Genomic DNA, 13,892 nt, shown 5'->3' with positions numbered 1-13,892 from the left:
AAGTGATTTGAAACTAGGTCTAATTTACTCGTGATCTTTTTCTAATATAGGCTCTATTAGAATTTAATTCAATATTACTTACTATCTTTTCTTGAAAATAGCTTTTGTCTCCCTGGAACTTACAACCAAAATCATTTGTCTGGCGTTTTTCTTTGGAGTTCTATAAAATACGTCTAATACCTTTTCTTTTTTAAGGGGTGGTGGGTATTCCATAAAATACAGAGAGGTGGATCGTTTTCAGGCTTACAGTTAAATGTTCAAAGTCAATTTAGCACATTATGTTTCGCCTTACTCTGCTTTCTCATCATTTTCAATAGCACCTCCGTCATCTTTAGTTTCCAGTTTTGCAACATTGAAGCCATTTTATGTGTTTTTCTTTTCCATCTGTCACCAAGCTTTGCTTGTGAGCTTTTATTCTCTTCTCAAGGGCTTTATCCTAGCTTGGGGCTGCTTTACCCAAAAAAGGAAGGACCACAGTAGGCATCACCTACTTTTTAAAATACAATTTTTTTTCTGGTTCAAAAGTGATTGGTAGTTTCCTGCTCCAATCTACCATTCATTGCATAACCAGGGATAAATTACTTAGCCTCTCAATTACTTAACCTCTCTGAGTCTGTTTCCTCATCTGTAAAAATCTCAAAGGGCTGTTGTGAGGATGAAATAAGCGAACACAAGTGAAGCATTCAGCACAGTGCTTGGCACATAGAAAGTGGCCATTTTTCTATTTTTTTTTTTATTTTAGAAAATTTGGAAAATACAGACAACTGCATAGAGAAAAAATATTACTCAAACTCTTTCTACTCTGAGATAACTAATTATACATTTTAATATAATTCAGCCACTTTACCCTCATACAGGTAGTAAACAAACTGCTATGTAATTTGTTCTTCATTATGAACACCTTCCCACGTAATTAGTATTCTTTCAAATTGTATTGCATTGCAGTCCAACAATGTAATCAACCAATTTCTACACAAATTTTCATTGTCATGAATTATATTCTGATAAACATGTTTGCACACAAGTCTTTATGCTCATCTTTAACTTTTCGTAAAATGAATTCCTAGACAGACAATTACTAGGTTAAAAGTGTAAACTGAAGTTTTCGTTTCATTTTTTAATTTACTGTCTGAAAAGATGGTTCAATTTATATTCTAATCCTAGTGTAGAGGGCCAGTTTTTCTTTCCTTCAGACTTTTTGCTTGTTTCCTCACTTTAATCTTCTTTTATTTCAGTGCATTTTAAATTTAGCTCCAAGCACATTCATCTTCAGATAAGATTGAATAACGTCTTTCATGCTTTTTGATGTTTCAGTTGTTTCCTGTTACTAAGTGCTACAAATCAAAACGCCCTGGTTGAACAGGGAGTTAAGACTTCTCCAAGTGCCAGCTCTCTCACATGCTTCATTTCATCAACTTTTTTTTTTTAATTATTTCTCCCCATGAACTCACATGTACTACTTTCTAGATTGCTTTTCTTTCCTCCAGCCAGTACTTCTTACTTGAAAACTGATCTTTAAACTCCACTGGAATGATTTCTTCATTTTTTTTTCTTGTGCCCTCTCTTTAATTTCTCTCCCTAGAGGCCACTCAGCATGTACTAAAGTTCATATATTAAATAAATGTTAATTCATCTCAAGATTCATGCCTATGTTTGTATTGGTTTGTAAAATGCGTTTTTCTAGTGTTTCACCTGTGCGTGTTTGTGTGTGAAAACTGCACATAGGTTTATGGCAGACGTTTGTCCTCCCAACAGTGTCCAATCTAATGTGCTTTACTCAGCAGACATTCAATAAATTGGAATTGGCTGGCTGATGGGTTTCCTTTTTAAGATGAATTATGAAGCATTTAGCAGCTTTAAAAATACACTTTTTTTGCACTCCCCCTTCCCCCTGTCAAATTCTTACATATACATTGGTTATTTCTTAAAGAACACGCAACTGTTATAGTAAATAATGTTTTAGCATAATTACCATTATCAGCATCCTACCTACTCAGTACTCAGAATTTATAGCCTTAATCATCCTGCTGCTTTTATCCTGTCATCCACCGAGTCCTTTTTACAGGGCTTACTGCCCTTTACTGTCATCCAGACTGAAGTTGGCATGGGTAATATAAATGAATGCACATTCTGTAGGAAGGTGCTTTGGCACCTTTTGTGTCCTACCTCATAGCTCATCTTTGTATTCCAGCTGTTAATCACCTTCTCAGGTGTAACCAGAGGAACCTATGAGCCTGTATCTTCCACTTTCTGCCCTGGGGCTTCTCTGCCACCATCTGGGGTGTGTTTGGGAACCTACTCAGCAGTTCAGACAAGCAAAAAACCTGAACGTCCCGGTGGAGTTAACATCCCCACAAGGCAATCTTTAACTCAGGGCACACTTCTGAGACACTCAAACATGACTGCTCAGAGGGTCCCCAGCGGAATTGGGTCCATTGCCAAATGAAGAAATAGAGGCAAAAATGGAGAAGATTAAACAATTATGGAGAGGAAGTTGTTAAATAAAGCTTCATATACAGCCTCGTATGTGAAGTATGTAATTTACCATTTTGGCATGTAAATGATGACTTGGGTTTCAGCTGTTTACTTCCTAAAATAATGGCATCAATGGTAATTAAAGACCAAATATAGTTCCATTTGCCAGGAGAAAACCAGACTCTTATGTTCCACGTAGAACATGAAAGGAAGTTCTGATTACAGGCAAAGAATTATGAGCTGACACAAAGTTTTCTCCAAAGGCTATCTCAAAGTCCCCAATTCTTGGATACAGTGAAGATATTAAGCTTCTATGGTGCCAAGCACTGAGCTGGATGCTGGGGAAACACGAGGATGTATAAGATACAGGCTTCACTTCAGCCAGACTGGAGAGCTAAAATACCTATACCTCTATAAATGCTTAAAAGACTGTTGGCTGCTATGAAGTGGGTTCACTGATAGAGTTTATAGCATTTGAGCCAACTTTGAAGGATGTGCAGGACTGGCCAAACACATAATTTGCTTCTTTCCCTCAAAGCTATTGTGAAAATGCAGAATGATAACAGCCTAAATGCTCAGGAAAGTATAAAGCACAGCACAAATGCAAGACACTGATAATGCTCTGACAATATTACTGTTTCTGGAATAGTCCGTTTACAAGAATGTTCCGTTTGGGACTTAAACTTAATAGCGCTTATCACTGATTAAAGACTAGATAAGTAATCCTATGTTTTATTTTTTCACTTCATTTTTAGAGTGCCAGTGAAATTTTAAAATTTAAATTGCTCTTTGTATTATCTATTACTTGTGCAGTAATTCCCACCAACAGCGTAGATGGGTTCCTTTTAGTCCACATCCTGGCCAACACTTGTTATTTGTTGTCTGTTTGATAGCAGTTCTGACAGGTGTGAGGTGATAACCTCACTGTGGTTCTGATCTGCATTTCCCCAATGATCAGTGATGTTGAGCATGTTTTCATGTGTTTGTTGATTTTCTTTGGAGAAATGTCTACTCAGAGTTCTACCCATTTTTTAAATGGATTTTAAAAAATAAAATTGTATGACTTCTTTGTATAATTTAGATAATAAAAGCCTCTTACCAGATACATTATTTGCAAATATCTTCTCCCATTCAGGAGGTTGCCTTTTTGTTTTGTTGATGGTTTCCTTTACTGTGCAAAAGCTTTTTAGTTTGATGTAGTCCCACTTGTTTATTTTTGCTTTTGTTTCCCTTGCCTCAGGAGACAGAGCCAAAAATATATTGCTAAGATCATTGTCAAAGAGCATACTGACTATGTTTTCTTCTAGGAATCTTACGGTTTCAGGTCTTACGTTCAAGTCTTTAATCCATTTTGAGTTTAGTTTTGTATATGCTGTAAGAAAATGGCCCTCCTGTTGTAGCTGGGCCACACTTGCTGTGGGCATGTAGTTTGCAGGGCTGACCCCCAGTGAAGCTGGTTGTATGCCCGGCTGTAACTATTGCAGGCGTTCTGGTTTGCAGGGCTGGCCGCTGGGGCAGGAGTCGCTTCGCAGGGATGCCATTGCCTGACAGGTGTGCCGACTGGACTGGCGAGGCGGGGGCCACCTGGGAGGGGCTCTGGTGCTGGCTGAGGGCGCCTGCCTGGACGGGCGGGCAGGGTTTCTTTCCGGGTATTTTCAGTCTGCAGGTGGCTGAACCCACAGAGTGGAATCCGCAGATACAGGGGGCTGACTGTACGTGCAGTTATTGTTCTAGAAATGAAATGCCAAAATTTAACTCCAATATAGTAAAGGATATAGTCTCTACTCAAAGACCTACATTATGATTTTAATTAGAAGAGTAAATCAGTGGACACAATGAGAAGGAAATGTGTGGTATGCTTTCAGTCATACAGAGAACACCAATATTTGTAAAATGTGCATTGTGGAATTGCTCCCTGTACCTCAGAGATATTTCCAAGGAAAAAAATTAGACAGATGTTACACTGAATAGTGAGGTAGTATGAGTTTTAAAATAGTTATTTGGCAGTGTGTCTCTGCATTTTCCATTGTCAGGAGAAAATTGTTATTAAACTCTAGAATTAAATATGTTGTGCTAATGTGCTGAGTCCATTTACTTTTATGGAATAACTTTATTTGTTCTGCACTGGCTGGCTGGCAGAGAAAATGAATCGTGTTTGGTGATATTTTTAAGCTGTAATTTCATCAGCAGCCTACTTAGGGGATCTAAATATAAATCTGGAAATTAAAAGTGTTGTGTGCTTTACTTGGTTGCTCTGAAGACAGAAACTCCCACCACTTCCCAGTCGAGTTTTCCTGAAAAGTCGGTGGTCATTGTCCTGGCAAGTTTCTTTTCATCCTAAATTGTGCTAACATTTAGAAGGAAAACTATGAAGGTTACAAAAAATAACATTTTTAAGATAATATTTTAAATTACAGGAATTTTTTTTTAATATTGCGCTATGTAGATGTGTCTTTGCCTTATTCTAGGCCCACATCCCAGAGACAGTCCTGTTTAACAGTTTTCTTCTGTCAGTTTTCTAGTGATTGTGAGTATAATTTTAAATGATACATGTATGCTACATTTATGTTGTCAACTTTAGACCCTATACATATGAGGCAGGACTGCACTGCAGGGAGGTGCCAGACTCTTGGCATTCTCAAGAGATATGCTTTTTTAAGAATTTCGATTCCCCTGAGTCATACATTCCTCTCTATCACTTAATTTGTCCCTTAAAGTTCTAGTTCTCTGGGATTCTCAACTGGAAGGGAGGAGAGTGCCATGGCCCTAGTTTACCAGAATAATGTACCAGAATCTTTGGCAAGGCCTTTTTCAAAGTACAGATGCCTTCCTTCCTTTCTGCCTCCAAGGGAGGCATGCTTACCTGGTTGAAAGTCACTGCATTTAATTTCAGATGTTACTAGCGGGGAGTACATTGTGCAGATAGTGTAGAAGCGGAGGGGAAAAAAAGTTCAGAATAATATATATAAAGGCCAAGACAAGGGATGAACACTTGAGTGGTGAACAGTTCTTTTTTCAGGTTAAGGGGCATCATTGTCTTAGATTTCTTTGTTTTCTGTTTCTCCCACTATCCCATCATCAGCCCTAGTGGAGGGCTTTCCTTTTTATTCACTTCAGAGAGTTCCTGCATAAGCATTAATGAGCCGAGAACAACAAAGCAGAGGTGTGGATGCCACAGCACAGGAGCACTTGCTGCTGAGACAATTACTAGCTTCTGCATTCTAGACAAGGATGAACCAGATTTATATCCAGCAAGATGACCATCACAGGGCCTTCCAGGTTCAGTGGAATAGTTGAAATGCTGAGTTCTAACTCCATGAGTGCCAATCCATCATCTCTTATACCTTTTAAACCTGGTAGAAAACCCTCAGAGGCCTGTGATTCTACGTATTTGAAGATCCCCCCTTACTTGGTAGAGTGGGGTCTACAAATAGCAGTGACAAGGGCATGCTCGTCTAAAGGTGTGGATCCACGATGCTTTGAGTTCTCACTACAGCACCTGAGGGGCAGGGAAAAGCCCAAGATGAGAAATGCTAATGGGGTTCTCTACTTCTTTTATCTGCAGACAGCAGCTGAATATGTAAAATCTCGACTCCCAGAGGCCCTTAAACAGCATCTTCAAGACTACGAGAAAGACAAAGAAAATAGTGTACTGTCTTACCAGACCATCCTTGAACAGCAGATTCTATCCATTGACCGAGAAATGCTAGAAAAATTAACGGTATCCTATGATGAAGCAGGTATGTTCATCTTTAATACACATGCACACACACACATAATTTTTTACTCCCTGCAGAAATTTCTGTTTAGATTTGGGTCAAATTTAGACCCTTTTCTTTGGTAGAAGATAAAGGGCAAACTAGATTCTAAGTTATATAACATGGATTAACAGTAAATTTCTTCTCTGTAGTTTTGTTATCAAAGATTTTGTCAGGAGATGTCTAATAATGGCTCTTAAAAATCAAATCCCTTTTAAATTTTTTGCTCATTGTTAGATGGAATTTTTTCTGGCCTTTTCTCAAGCATGTGCTCCTATTGATTTAATCTTTTAACGTGTCACTTCAGGTTTGGATATCAGCTGAAAACTTTTATATCCGATAATCTAAGAACTGTTACTTGCTTCAAGTATTATTTTTTAATTTCAGAGATTTTTTTCTAAAGAGGTCCCATTCTTTTTCTTAAAATTTCCAGCTGAACTTGGCTTTCTTTTCCTTTAGCTCCTCAGATGAATGCTAGCCCCTAACACCACACTGGACACTTCAGTTCACTGCCATCCAAAAGTTTATCCTGTCTGAGGGAGCTGCTTAGGGAAGGCATAGATAGACCTCCTCATGACATCGTTTTTATCTATTACATGACCTGTGAGCTAAAACCTAATTTTAATGAAACTGGTGCAGTATTACTTGAATTATTAAAATCTTTAGTAAAATTAAACTTACTTGGGAAATGTACCCTGATTAAAATTGTCATCTTCCCACCCCCCGCAACAAAAAAAAAAAAAAAAAAAAAAAAGGAGGAAAAAGTTGGGAAGATACGTTTCCAATGGTCAAATGTTGGTAGTATTAATCCCTATTTTAATAACAGGAACTTCTGTTTTTATTTCTACAAGGAAGTTGCTATTATGCATCTTATTTTCTTCTCCATGATATAAATGGTCTCGACACTGACATTCTTAACATTTGATTTCAAGCTTGAATAGCAAACAGAATAGCAAATTTAAAAAAGGCCACCCATGCCCAACCACTAATGCAGTTTTCTAGTTATTAAGCTGTCCCCACTTACATGCTGCCCTCTGACCCCCTTACATCCCTCCTGGCAGGAGCCACATTTCTAGCCTTGCCCAGGACACCTCTTCTCTCTCTGATTCTCCTTTGCTTTATCAGTTTTTTCACATATATTGACTTTCATCTGCCTGTTGGGTGTTGAGGTATTTGGTCTCTGTATTTGTCTTGTTTTTAACATTCTTCTCTTTGAAATTCCCATTTATCTCCTTTCTCATCCTTAGTGAAATAAAGTAAGGCTGTGATCGGCCCAATCAAAATAATATTTAAATATTTATAGCATCTCAGAGAGCCTAGAGCTCAAATAGTCCACCACTTCCTGTCCCCATAACCATGTTATAATGTGAAAACTGAGACCCACAGACTTGCCTGCATTAACACAGTTACTTGGTTATAAACCTGGGACTCCAACCTCCTAATTATTAATCAAGCTGGGCTTTCAATGCAGGTTCTTACTCACTCAGTAGGCATTTGTTGAATGCATAGCAATATACTAGGCAGTGGAAGAAAGAGGAAAGAGTAGAGAAAAGGTGGGGAGGATTCTGAGACAGAGAAAAGAGATCTTAGTGAAGCCTAGCTGGGAGCTCAAACATAGATACGTGACTCCTGGAGAAAACTTCCCAAGGATCTGGGAATAAGTACACTCTGGAATATCCATAAGCTATTCAAGTTAAGCTGAGGGGATGTGGAGCCAAGGAATAGTGGAAGTGGCTCAAGTTGTGAATGGAATTCTTTAAGGGAGGGCATTTGCTTACACCCGAAGGACAAGCGATGAATGTGGATTTGTGAGGAGAGAGGTGCAGTTTATGTGATAAAGGGGCCTAAGCAGACACCAAGGTGGGAATTACCATCAGCTGCAGCCTCCCACCACTCAGCGTTTCCTTCTGCAGGGATAATTTTCCATTCACCTGCACAGCTGTTGAGCAAGATTAATCTACAGAGGTCCACTGGTACATGACCCTTAGGCCAAATACTTTGGCATGGAATTAATCTATCAATAAACTCTGTGGCATGAAGCAGTGGAAGTAACTACAGGATTGAAACTTAGAGGATCTAAATTCCCAGCCTTTCCTCTAGCTCAGTACCGGTGTGATTAATGCTTAGAGCCTCTCTTTCTTCATGTATAAAGTTGGGCTAATAACATCTCAGGGGGTTATTATGATAATAAATTATGTCATGTTGGGAAAGTCCTTTGAAATCATATTGTAAATGCCACCAATGGTGAATGAGAACAGATTTGGATCTCGTCCATGGCTCAGACCACCTTAAAGTACAATTAGAGTTTTTTCTGACATGTAGTGTTTGGGAAGGCAGAGGCGAAGTTTTTAAAATGATCTTCAGAGGCTTTGAGAAGCCAAGCAGCATCTGTTTGTTATAGTACCCACTCCAGGCTCAGCTTGCCCTTGGTCATTCCTGCATGAGGTGACATGTTCAGGGGGGTTGTGTGTACGGATGAATAAATGAATGTCACTGTGTGTTGTAAAATCAAATGGTCACTGCCTCCTCCTCCGCTATCTATATATGAATGATTTCATTCAGAAAAATTAGGAGAAAATATGAAAAGTCATTGCTACTTAACAGAAAAATATTTCATCATAATACAAAGGAATCAGGTTAGAAAATTGGTAATAGTATCCAATACCTTCAGATATAAACATCTCCATTGAGACACTCATGTGCTTCGAACTGCTTAGCTTCTTCCCCTGCTACCCCAGTTTTTACTTCTTTGCATTCTCAATTCAGTTCTCCCAGTTTTAGAAAGTGGTTAATTGTTAATTAGATGATACCCTGGTCTCTAGAGAGGTTAATTTGTCTTTAATGCTTATCCACTGATAAATCAGCCTGAGTGACTTAATGACAGTTACCACCATCTGTGACTTCTAAACTTCTAAAAACCAATTAATGAAAAAATTCTTAGATGCTTTTCTGAAAGCATTGGCTCAAAATCTTTTCTCCCTCTTTTCTTTCTGTCTTTCCCTCTCAGTGTCCTCTGTTCCCCTTTAAATACATACATATCTTAATGCTCTGCTCATTCACAGTTCATCTATCCAGCAACCTGACATATCTGAAATCCGGCGGAGAATGGGAAGGAAGCAAAAGACATGAACAACCATACCATGTTGCAGAGGCTATAGTTTCTCACCCAGGACCTATATATATATATATATATATATATATATATATTTTAAATATAGTTCTGACCAATTAGGTTATATTTTCCTATGTGACATTTTCTTTTTTAAAATTCTTTTTCTGAATTTGAGTATTATACTTTCATTGCAGAAATACATAGAAATAAGTAGAATGGTATAGTAAGAGAAGAATAATTCTCTATTATCGTACCATTGTAAACATTTTGTTATATTCCCTTCACTCCAAGCATTTCTGAGATGTAGTTGATATCTTGCAGTTTTATATCCTGCTTGTTTCACTTAACATTATTACCTCATTTTATTAAAACTTCTTTATGTGAAGATAATTTTAATGGCTGCATTATATTCTATTCTTTGAAAGTACTACTCACCAAACATTTCCTACGTTGGCAATTATGTTTGGTTTTGTTTTTGCTGTTATGAATAATACTGCGATGAATACGTACATTTGTCTGCATTTCATAATACTCTAGAGAACAGACTTCAGAAAACATGAGTGAAGAATTAGAAGGCAGGGAAAGGGGATGATACTTAGAGCATCTGAGAGTAGCAAGGAATAAGAGCAAAGAGAAAATCTACAGAAGTCCATAAAAAGCAGTTGTCCTATCCCCTGTGAATGCATTCACAGACCCTGTATTACAGAGTTGACATTATCGACCTTCATAATGGTGACCTTCATTCACACAAAAAAATGGTTCAATAGTGTTAATTATATTCTGTATATAAAAAGTTACATAAACTGGTTTGAAAGGTTTTCATCCAAATGGTTTATTTTTAAGTTTTGACTATTATAAAAATAAAGATGCTTTGTGCTATAACTAAAAGAGGTCTTGGAGCCAAAAGACTCAGATTTTATTCCTAGTTCTGCTGCCAACCAGATATGCAATCTTGAGGAAGTCACCAAACCTCCCTGAAGCCCATTTTGCTGTCCATCAAAGGCTTGAGCAGGACCTCATAGATACCTTCCATTTCTATAACTATAATTCTGGTCTCTTGACAGTGAAAACTCAGGTAGCTGTGGTTTGTGCAAGGTTGCATGTGGCTTCTTCTCAAACCTTTTGCTTGCTCTGTCTCTTTCTCCTTTCTCCTCAGGCAGCCCGTGTGTTGTTTATAGTATATTGTATATATTGTTTATCTGACTAAAAGAAGACCATCGCTTAGCGTTCTGGCATCTGCACATGGGTGTGTCTGGACATACATTTGTTGGTGGGTTGGGGAGTGAGACTGTATGAGTGAAGCAAAACTAGATTTTGGAAGGAAAGCTCCTGAGCCATCATTCAGGGGTCCTCAATAAGATCACCTAGATATTTTTATTAGCCTTAATTAAAGCTGAACACAACCTAGAGGAGGAAGTAAGATATGATTTGCATTTGCTCTATTAATGTTTTTATTTGAATTGAAGAACAAGTTCATACACAGTTCAGTAGATTGGGCTTTAGCACAGAGAAGCTTCCAGGGAAAGCAGCTGCATGATTTGAAGAGATCAAAATAGTACTTCATGCTGTCTCAGAGAGCATCATTAACCTAAATATTCATCATGTGTCCTAGTGGGAAAAGGTGAAGGATCGAACTAGCAGGAGAGGGAGTCCTTCCTCACATTATTTACCTTTACGCTTGTGTATTATTTATGTTTCAAATTGTTTATAATTTTTTTAAGTTTGGGCGTGAACAAATGACCTGCATACTCCCTTGTTAAGGATAAAGCAGTATGTGATGCCTTGTGTCTGAGGGAATTGTGAGGAGAACAAGCTCACTGGGTTGAGGTTGGCACTCTGTCGCACACTCAAGAACCCCACGGCATGGGCAGTGGGAATTAACAGTGCCTCCTTCTCCCTTTGGGAGGAGCCGAGTCTCCCTGTAAGTGGGTGGACTGTCCAGCAGAAGTGTCGTGCTTCAGGCCTTGAGACAGTTACCTCTTGCTTCTTAGATCTCCTTAGAGTTAAACCTAAGACCAGCAAAGGTTTTATTTGTTCTTACAGTTTACTAGAAACCCCAACAGCTTTCCAATGAGCATGTGTTTCTACCACGTAGAAAGAGCACTTAGAGGGGGAGGGTATAGATCAGTGGTAGAGCACGTGCTTAGCATGCACAAGGTCCTGGGTTCAATCCCGGTACCTCCATTAAAAAAATAGATAAATAAGTCTAATTACCACCACCACCCCCCACAAAATACCAAAACAAAAAAAAAAATTACTAAAAGAGCACTTACAAGTAGAAAGTGGACCAGCAAGCGGAGAAGAGGGGAAGGGGCAACTCAGCCAGCTGTTTAATGCATCCATTTGGGCATCAGTTAAAGCTGGGGGCCTGCAGATCCATTTACAAGGGGCAGGCAGTCATGTACAACTTTCCCAAAGGAGGTGAGGAAAAAGGGGCAGCATTAATTTGTCAGCCTTTGCTTTGTGATTGCCTGACACAGCTCTACATTAGACATTCCTGAGAGCTGAGCCCAAGCAAAGCTGCCTCTGTGAAGACACACCAAGTACTATAATGTACTTTTTGGAGAAATAGCTTTTAAAAAGGGCTGGAAATGTGCTGTAAGCAGTTTAGGAAGTAGCTGGAGGGTTACCTCCTATTGAGCTTATTTTATTCTTCTTAATATAGATGGTACCTAAAAGTTACACCTATGATTTAATTGAGCCATTAGTGTCAGAGTAATTGGTGATCTCAAAAGGAAAGCCATTTACTGTCATGGAGGAAAAAAATTGAACACACATCAAGAAACCAAACCCAGGAAAGAGAGTGTGAATTATTTAGGGCTCCTTCAGGTTTTCTAAGAATATGAAAAATGGAGTAAAAGGCCTTTGCAGGAAGTTCTTCACTTCAACAAATACACTGAATTCCTCAGTGTGTTTCTCAAGCAGGTCCTAAGGGAGGAGGTAGCTTTAGGTTTTCTTACTTTTTATCTTCTATCAGGGCCCTATTTCTAGGCTCAAAAGATGTTCTAGCCAGAGGCTTCCTCTCAGAATTTGGAAGGAAGAGAAAAACAGGGAAATTTACAAAGATATGATGGGAAATTTAATATTGGTTGACCAACCACTAACATCAACTTCTGAATTTCTGTAAAAAATTAAATCTGTTTTATTTCTCCATTATGACAATAACAGAAATACATTTTAGAACATTTTTAAAATACGGAAAAACTAGAAAAGGAAAAGATAATTCCTAATGCTACATAACCACCATCTCCAGTATGTGTACTTCTAGTCATTTTTCTCTGCTGGGTTTTAATAATTTGTGCCCAATTTTTATGCTTACTTTTTCTTTCCTTTTTTTTTAAAATTGAAGTATAGTCAGTTACAATGTGTCAGTTTCTGGTGTACAGCACAATGTCCCAGTCATACATACACACACACATATTTATTTTCATATTCTTTTTCATTAAAGTTTATTGTAAGGTATTGAATATAGTTCCCTGTAATATACAGAAGACAATTATTTTTTGGTTTTTTTATATAGTGGCTACCATTTGCAAATCTCAAACTCCCAAATTTATCCCTTCCCACCCTCTTTCCCCCAGTAACCATTGTTTACTATGTCTGCAAGTCTGTTTCTGTTTTGTAGATGAGTACGTAGTATCCTCTTTTTTCTTTTCTTTTTTTTTTAAGATTCCACATATGAGTGATATCATATGGTATTTTTCTTTCTCTTTCTTATGCCTATTTTTTTATTTAACATTGACACATCATAGTTCTCAGTGCTCTTACAAGCTACTCATAAAAGTAATTTGTAATGGCTGCATAGTATCCTACTGAGCGGATGTGCCATGGTTACCGTTCTCATAACATTTTAATATTTTCAGCATGGCCTCTCTCTTTTATGTTCAGTTCATGTCACCGTATAGAATCCGTGAATTTGGAGGTCTGTTTCTTGTCTGTGAAAAGATGAGAATGGTGGTATGATTAATGAAACCGTAGTGAAGACTTCTGTAATGCAGCCAATTACTAGTCATATGTCAGTGGGAGCCCGGGATTAACACAGGTTGTCAGCATCCACTTATAAACGGAGCACTTCTTTCTAGCCAGTAATACCAATCTTTTAAACCAAGCTGCTTTGAACTTCAGTTACAATTTTTATATTTCTCCCTTTGTATCATGGATTTAAAGAGCCAAAAGGTAAGTGGGTGGGGGAGTAGTAACTAAAGTGACTTTGCCATCTATAAACTAGAAAATTATCCTCCGTGGCTGTTCCAGAGTACCCAGACATGCCATTCACCAGCCATGGGGTCCGTTTCCGTGGCTGTGACGAGACATTACACCTCTCTCTGCTTGGTTTCATTGACTGTAAAAAGGGACATTGAATTAGATATTTTCTTAAGTCTCTTCCAGCTTTAACAATGTGTGATTCTGTCTCCAGTTGACTTAGCAATCATTGGTTCATTCATTTACTCACTTTATAAACACTGACTGAGCCCCTGGGTGCCCGCCACTGGGAATACCCAGATCACCACGTGGCCCTTCACTCCAGGTGTGTGTGTGCGTGTGAA

The 13,892-nt window shown here is 38.3% G+C and overlaps 1 protein-coding gene across 3 annotated transcripts in view; it reads left to right on the top strand.

The window, feature by feature from the left end:
• The window catches only part of PPM1L (protein phosphatase, Mg2+/Mn2+ dependent 1L), a 265,078-nt gene that overhangs the window by 171,659 nt on the left and 79,527 nt on the right, over nt 1–13,892 (top strand). For all 3 annotated transcript variants that reach the window (XM_010952057.3, XM_045514536.2, XM_045514538.2), the window contains exon 2: nt 6,041–6,215. In XM_010952057.3, the coding sequence (XP_010950359.2) occupies nt 6,041–6,215 (175 nt within the window). The remainder of the gene's footprint in view (nt 1–6,040; nt 6,216–13,892) is intronic.

The sequence above is a fragment of the Camelus bactrianus genome, chromosome 1 (assembly GCF_048773025.1).
Source record: "Camelus bactrianus isolate YW-2024 breed Bactrian camel chromosome 1, ASM4877302v1, whole genome shotgun sequence".
Classification (NCBI taxonomy): domain Eukaryota; kingdom Metazoa; phylum Chordata; class Mammalia; order Artiodactyla; family Camelidae; genus Camelus; species Camelus bactrianus.
Note: the sequence above shows the minus strand (reverse complement) of the source record. Positions and strands in the feature narration are given on the sequence as shown.